Raw genomic sequence first — 8,316 nt, forward strand, 5'->3', positions numbered from 1 at the left:
CCCCCCCCCCCCCCCCAGGTTACCCTCAGGGATGCAGTGCAGCATAAACGCACCAAATACAGTTAACACAGCTTTTAATTTGCAACAAGGTAGGATCTTACTTTTGTTCCATCTTCTGATTTACTAGTTATGTTTGGAGACAGTATTACTTGAGAGGATTAGCTAAGTCATTGTCATGTAATAAGATATTTTATATGCACAGACTCATTAAATATTATGAAATGACAGCGAGCCCTGGAATGCAGAGCATACATGTATTTAAGAAAGAATAATGTACAGGGTTGTCTCACTTGAAAAATAACTCTCAAGCTTGAACTTGAAGGAAGCGCAATTCAAAGAAGCCGGCTTTGTCCTGCTGCTGCCTGCTACAGCACCTCTCACTGCAACACCTGGAACTGTAGCTAGCTGATTTCACACCTCAATAACTGAGTAGCCCCCTGGTTTTTGGATGTACTGTATATCTAGAGCATGTACAGGCAACAAGTTGTATTCTAAACGTAGTGTACATACCCATTGGGGTGCCGACCCCGTAGGCTTTGGAGTCGATAAGGCCTCCGATCTGGGTGAGGTTGCAGTTGCGCTGCGTGACGAACTCGATGGTGGTGGACTCCATGAGGAATGCGTAGTCTGAAGTGAGCACGCGGTGAATCCCTTCCTCAACGTTCTTCACCATCACCGAGTGTCTGCGACTGCTCATGAACTCCCACATCTTATCATACGTGGAAATCTTGGTTTTCTGTGAGGAGACATGGAACAGCATTGTGAGTAAGAAAAGAAATCCTATCTGCTTAGATACAGGGAAATCAAAAATGTAATTATGTCATAATTATTCATTGCAAAAGCTGCTGTTTTTCTTTTGCTGAACGTGAAGTCCTAGGTTGGAGGTAAATGACAAATAGTTTTTGTCTCAGCAGTGACTTAAGAAAACAATGGCAGACAGAGCACTCACATCAGTCATTTAAATACTGCCAATGTATGCAGCTCCATCAAGGCCTGAAAAACCATTTACATTCAATTATTTTCAAAATTTCATTAGGGAAACATATCGTTTGCTTCAGCAAAGGTTTTCTGCAGCTGCAGCAGTGGTATATGCTTTCTGTCTGCCTAAATCATTATCAGGCGTGAGGAAAATACAGGCTGAAGCAGACAAGCATGCTAAAGAGCAGCAGCGGTGTGAATTTGTGTGACTGTACATGTGTGATGTTTGTGCTGCTGCTATCAACCATAGTTAGAAGCAGCAGCGGCATTGTCAGTGGCGGTGTGCCTCACTTTCTACACCTGTAATCACTGAGAAAAATCCAAGACTGCATAACTCTCCAGGGGAGCGGATTTGAAGGCATTTTTGAAGCCATTTGAAACCTAATTAAGTCACATCTTCAAGGTCCTGCCCGCCATTATTGTGTGTAATGACTTTTTGTGGCTGGTCGATATTTTAGATCAACTGGGTGATTTGCGGAGTGCCTATCAGAATCTTTTGGAGTCACCCTTGACAAATCAGGTGATTGAGCATGCAAGCTTCAGACTGCTGATAAGGTGAGAGCGGTGGCTGTGCATACACGGAGTCAGATAACCACCTATATTGCTGCTCGGGCAGGGAGCTGAGGTGGGCTTCCTACAGCCTCCACAAAGAGCCCAGAGCTGATCACATTTAAACCATATGCGAGATCCTGGAAAAAATAACGGGTAAACATTGAGATTAGGCATCTCGACTACTGCATTTTTGTCTTCTGTGGGGGGCATGTCATCTTCTTCTGCATTTCAATAACTATTTAGCTGGACATCCTGGTCTTTCCAATGATATCTCATTTGTGGGGTGTCGATCACAATAGGCATAATGACTTTTGAAACTTTCAAACACCTCTTCTCTTATTGGAGCAAGAGGGATAAGTGATTTAAAACTATGAATTTAGGATGTTCCTAAATATAAAAATTGTTTTGTTTCAATTTTTCAATGACATGCACCAAATTTTACCCTCTGACACTTTTTTTCAATGTCCTCTGTGGTGGATATAAAGACCAACTTAATCCGCTTTTATATTTCCGTAAACAGGAAAATTTGTCAAAAGTTGTGCTACCTGGAGGTCTTTGCTGTAATTGGTTCATTTTGTGTTGATTGTGCTGATTGGTTAACTGGCCTGAGCCACACTGGCAGCTGTGGTAGTTTGATACAGCAGGTTGGCCATTGATTGTAGACATGGTATTTAACCCCGGCCCCTCCTGTTCACATGTTGAAGTGTCTTTAAGCAGGACATGGGAATTCCTCGAGATGAGCGGGCCAGTGCCCGTAAAACATTATAAAGCACCTTGTTCTCTTCTCATAAAGCACATACTGAAAATGCGGTTCTTTAACAATTTGTTGCACTTGTTGTATTTGTACTTCGGCTTCCCAGGCTGTGATGAGGCCCTGGATCAAAGCCTGGCAGTGAAGGTTTTATATTTTTTGTTTGTTCATAATTAATTTCATCATAACTGTGTGATATTCTGATTACTACCTGGGTGAGATAACTGAGTCTACTTAGACAGGAAAGACCTCTGTAAAATAGATCTGAGCTTTATTCCCTTTATTCACCTATTCAAAGTTAAATGATTACCTAACTATTTCCATAGCCCAATTTTACTTTATCCCATTTTAATTTTATTGCATTTCATTCTTTTTTTATTCTAAAGTTCTGCCTTGATGCAAGATCGCAGAGAGGAGAGAAGAACAATGACTTGATGTCCACTATAAACAACATATAAAACTAGAATTGCTGCGTTACATCCCTGTGTATCCAGACTCATATAAAATATTATCTATTCGTGTGAAATGTTGTCATAATTGCTGTGTGAAGTCTTGCGTAATGGCTAAAAAGCTTTTTGTGAGATCACAGTGACCTTTAGCCACCAAAATCTAATCAGTTATCCTTGAGTCCTAGTGAATGTTTGTGACAAATCTGAAGAAGTTCCATCAAGGTGTTACTGAGATATTGTGTCCATGAGAACCTCCCGCTCCGACTGCCAGTGCGGAGGCATAAAAAACACAAGCAATGTCTTTGAAAATGTAAATTCACAGTTCTATGTTGTTTTTATCCAACAGACTTATTTTAGCTAAAGATGAAATACCCAAACTTTATTCTGTGTCTCTGGATCATAGGAAACAAGTCAATTGCAGAATATGTCTCATTGATTTTCTTTAGTCAAATCAGAATTTTCTACCTCCTCCGATGATATCTGCCTTCTTCTGTTTAAGAATCTCTTCTCTCACAGTTCCCTGTATGTACAAGAACTGCCGGTTACTACTTACAATGCCGTCCTGTATTCAGATCTGTGCTGCAGATCTCAGCGAGGGGCAGGAGGCAGCAGAGAGTGATGTACGGTGATGGGGACAAAAGAGCCAACGACACCACTATCTGCCTCAGTTAGATCAACATGGTGGATGAGTTATCCTCTGTTACTGCTGGGGTGAATCTTAAAACTGTGTCATGGCATGTGTCATGTTTTCAGACTGAAAGTATAAGTTATATAAGAATTCGTTCAAAACATCAATTTTTTATGTCTGTGTTAAGATGTTAAATTTACACGTCCTAAATTTGTAATATGTAACTGTTCTACGCTAAAACGTCTAAAATTTGAGCAGAGGAGGAGGAAAGAAAGTATTTGGGTTCAGTAAGCAATCGATTTCAATGTAAATGACAAATTTCGCACCACCTCCGCCTCGTGACAAAATTCCAGTAGGTCTACTTGTTTTCTCAGTACTTGGTGGATTTGTAACTGCAATTGCGGCTGTACGCCACTATGCCAATATATTGGCACTGTATCGTAATCCATGCATCAGGCAGAGCCATCCGAAATGACCAAAGAGGAAGAATACGAACGCACTGGATTTTCTGCCTGAGGAAGGAGGTGGTGACCTGATTTAGTGGGGATTCAAACAACTAAATATTATCTCTTTTACACCCGAGCTTCTTGAAAAGTTTCCCTAAGTTACATCCCATCGTGTATGTTTTTTTGTTTTTTTTCTGGCGGAAATGTCTCAAATCACAGATTATTTTAAAAAGAGAGTTCGTGAGGAGGAGAATCGCGAGGACAGGTTAAAACATGGACGTCAAAATAGACGTTTTGGACCAATCCACCTTCCATATCCTTGTGTCTTCCTGCCTGGACTATGTTTAGTGTTTCCTGTTTTATTTAGAAATCACTTTTCTTTTGTGTGTATGGTTGTTTTATTTCTGTTTCTTATTGCCTCCTACCCTGATTAGTATTCCCCTTGTCTTGTGTATTTAGTCTCAAGTCAGATTCTTCAGTCAGTACACTCACATGTAGTACACTGTGTACACAGTACATTCACCGGTGTAGTGCGTGAATTTCAATATGGTAATGTTCCAAAAAAAAAAAACACTGCTGATGTGCACTCACTTGAAATGACATCACGTGACCACGATTGTCGGCCGCCAAAATTTCCACCAGCTGCTTTGCTCACTTGACTTGAAAATGAATGTTTTACTTTCTTACTTCTTGCCCGCCTGTTTCATGGCACATCCAAATTACACCACCATCAACACAGACAATGTGTCCTTCCTTTATTTCCATTTTCACAAGTTTGAAAATCCACTGGCGGCTCCTCCCCATGTGCTACATAGCCAAGATGGCGACCGTTGAGGGTGAGAAGTGTCCATCGTTTTACACTCAATTTTTTGACCATTTATAGTTCCCCATGTGGGTACTTGTAATGCACTGCATGTAACTGTACTTGTCAGTGTGAATGTACCTACACTCTCATAACAGCAAGTGTGAGTCTGGTATGTGATTTGAGACACAGCGTCTGGGTTCTATTTGTCAGTTTGTGTATTTCCTGTTATTTGCCTGTTGCTTTTACAGGATACTTTTTTTTTTGTCTCATTAAAGTACCTTCACTGAATTTACCTGTCTTTGAGTGTGTCTGCATTTGTATCCTCCCTGCTTGTGCTGTGACAGTACAAACTGAACCGTGCACCCAGCAGGCACTTCATTTGATGATGAATTTTTTTAACTGTCATATTCCCTGGTGTGTTGTTATGGTGAAGGGAGAAAGGAAAATGCTAGATGCTAAATGGCCTTCTGGCTTCCAGCCTTCACCCAAGCCGACTACTTCAAGCTTGCTAACCTCCAGCCAGCACCCCAGTCAGCTAGCCGTTCCCGCCAATGTCCCGTCTGTTCCTGCTTCGGGGTCCTTGCAGGTCCAGCATGCTCCTGCTTCCCAGTCAGTGGTCCGGTCGACATCTGCTCTTGACATCCTGTTGGCAGTCCAGCTGACACAAGCTCCAGATTTCCTGTCGACAGTTCCTGTTGATACACTGCCTGACCGCCGAGATCATCATATGGCCGTCTTTGCCAACGCCTAGCCAGATCTCTGGCTGACCACCTCCTGCTCAGCCGTCCGGTGGTCTGCTTGTCCTGCTCGTCTGGTGCTGGCTTCCCCGGTCTCCAGAAGGATCTTGTCTACTTGACCAGCCTCCAAGTCATCCTCCAGAGAGGCTTTATCAGTCTGGTCACCCTCCTGCCCTGCCTCCTGAGGTGACCCACCCTTGCTGATGCCCGCCAGGGTGGTCCTGTTTTCGTCTCTACCTCCGCCTGTCTGCCCGACTCCCAGCTGCTCCGCCCACTGCCCCTCTTCAGCCCCCTGTTCCCTTTGTGTGTATTTAGCCTGAGTGTATTTTCCTGTTCCCTGCTTTTCTGTATACTTAACTCAATTTGTCCACCTCTTCTGCCTGCGAGTCTGTTTTTGTCTCATTAAAGTACCTTCCCTTAACTGCCTTCAAGTGTGTTTGCGTCCGGGTCAGCCGTTTCAACACAAGGTGTGTAAATTAAGTAAGTGTTTGTTGTGTTTGTGCCTGTTGTATGTCACACAGAAGACATGTTGCTAAGCACAGAAGGGAAAATCAGGCTTCCAAGCTAAAATTTTCATTTTAGCTTTTCATTTGGGTTAAATCAGTATTTCGACAGCTATTAGAGTTTAAGTTTTATGCCGTTTTCAGATCGCTGGGTGTGTGTTGAGAGCTAGTGTGTGACATCACTCACACTTTTTCCATTCCTGAAAATGTTCCCAGATATTTCAACCTCTTTTAAATCAAACAATTTCCTCCCGTTGTGAGTTTGTTTAAACACACACACACACACACACACACACACACACACACACACACACACAAACACAGACATATATAGAATCTATTTTGTAGAAATCTTACAAAACAAAGAGAACATTAATGACGCTTTCATGGTTTTACTCAAGAAACTCAAACTACTTGGTGAACATTAGTGAAGGTGATGGACTTGGTTAAAGATTGAACAAGACTAGGTCTAAACCTAGTACATGTCCGGACAAATGTCTGGTCATATCATGATTGTCGTCTGACAAAATCACCAAGCACATAAATGAAAGACATAGACTGAGCTGTGAGTTCAGAAATGATCACTCAGACAGAAATTAGAAGGGACCAACTATCTTTCTTTTTTCAGATTATTTTTTCCAGGCTTTTGCCTTTATTACAGTTATAGTGTGTGAGAGAGAGAGAGAGCAAGAGAGAGAGATCACAGCCTCCACAATAGTTTAGTCTTTATTTACTTCACCTCCAGAACGTCACAGACTTTCATTAGAAGCAGGTCTTTATGTCTAACTCCCTCTGTTTGATATGTAGAGTTGGTCATAGTGTATTTTAGCACGAAGCTTCGTTTTCAGTTGCTCTCGTCTGTTGTGTTAAAGTTACTGCATTACTTGTTAATACAAACTCAACACTTCCTGTAATCGTTTCAAATTAAAAGCCCACTAGCGTTTCAGTGGACAGAAAGCCTTTATTATTTATTTAACATATTTATTATTTATTATTTAACAGGATTTTATTGCTGAGCTGCAGTAAGAGTATTGTCTTATTTCCAGTTGCTGGTGTATCTGTTGTTTACATGCGATTCAGATCTGCTAATTCCTTTAGCAGTTACCGATGACTTCTCTCTCCCTCCCTCTCTCAAGAAAGGTCTAAAATGTATTTCTTCAATCCTGACCCTGAGGAGGTGGTCAAAACCGGTCTGTGTTTTATTCCCTTTGTAGCAGACATACGTGGCCTGGCGTCAGTCACAAGCCATTAAAGAAGTTCATTTTAAGGACATGCAGAGGTATGGATCCAAAATTGACACTTTGTCTCTGTTTGATGGTGGGAAGAGTAACAAAAGACCCTTCTCTCACAACCAGACCATGCTTTTAACATGTCAGAGAAACTCTCGACACCAGACCAAGGGTCAAAGGGTCAGCTACAGAGGATCAACCAATGGACACCAGGCAGGAGAACATCTCGGCAAAATCTCCAGTTTGTAACAATAAGACTCTGTCTAATGATATTTGATTGTTTCTTATATAGAAAAGTAATAACAAAAGGACTGATTAACACTAAGGTGTGAATCCTGGCCTCTCTGTGCCATGCATGAACACACACACTCACACACACACACACACACACACACACACACACACCAACCTCCCTTCCTCTGCTCCTCTCTAGATAATAGTCATAAACTACAACCCACATTCCAATCCTGGGTAGTGACCAGCAGAACACTCTTCACAGACACAGATCTGAGGAAGAATGTAAAATTAAATATCTAGCTGTTCTGTAACTCATGAGATGTTCCTATGTAATAGTTCAAATTAGGAAATGTTTATATTGTTGTTTGATCAGTTGACCACTTATATCATGATTAATTCCAGGTTTGAAGGATGTAATATGAAAGCAACACTTGTATTACTCCTGTCTGTCATTATTAGTGCCATTAGGTTTATATGTTATTTCATTTAATGTTTTATGGTCATGGTGGAAGACGGATGTGTGAGTTTATAGGTAAACTCTAGAATTAAACTATTTAAAAGTTCTGTCCAGCCGACCAGAAATCAAGAGTTCCCGTGACAGAAAGTCTCCTGGCAAACTCCACCAGAGCTGAACCGCTGAGACACAGACGCAGAATCACAGTGACGCAGAATCCGTCACTGTGATAACGGGACACGGCCTCCAGGAGAATCCACCTAGATCCCGTGTCTCCAGGGTTACCACGGAAACCACAGCCACCTGGGTTCCAGCCGAGGCTCTTCAGCTACAGCGCAACTCACAGTAGGCCGGTCTTAACACTCTGCTCATGACTGGGTTGATGTCGAAATATAGTAATATTTAATTATCAAACCTAATTCATAGATGTAGCATCATTAGCTGTATAGCCATAGTGTATAGCCATAACATATCCTCTCCCACCATTGCCAACTCATCACACTGTTCATTTCATTATTATTTTCATCTTTATGATTATTACACCTTG

General features: G+C 41.7%; 1 protein-coding gene across 3 annotated transcripts in view; it reads right to left on the bottom strand.

Annotated features, from left to right (window-relative positions):
- Positions 1 to 8,316, bottom strand: part of LOC111661749 (glutamate receptor ionotropic, kainate 2) — a 335,637-nt gene that overhangs the window by 43,561 nt on the left and 283,760 nt on the right. For all 3 annotated transcript variants that reach the window (XM_023415412.2, XM_087176389.1, XM_087176390.1), the window contains one exon: positions 511 to 736. In XM_023415412.2, the coding sequence (XP_023271180.1) occupies positions 511 to 736 (226 nt within the window). The remainder of the gene's footprint in view (positions 1 to 510; positions 737 to 8,316) is intronic.

The sequence above is a fragment of the Seriola lalandi genome, unplaced genomic scaffold (genome assembly GCF_002814215.2).
Source record: "Seriola lalandi dorsalis isolate HSWRI2012SDOR001 ecotype SW California unplaced genomic scaffold, Sedor1 jcf7180002054551, whole genome shotgun sequence".
Taxonomy (NCBI): domain Eukaryota; kingdom Metazoa; phylum Chordata; class Actinopteri; order Carangiformes; family Carangidae; genus Seriola; species Seriola lalandi.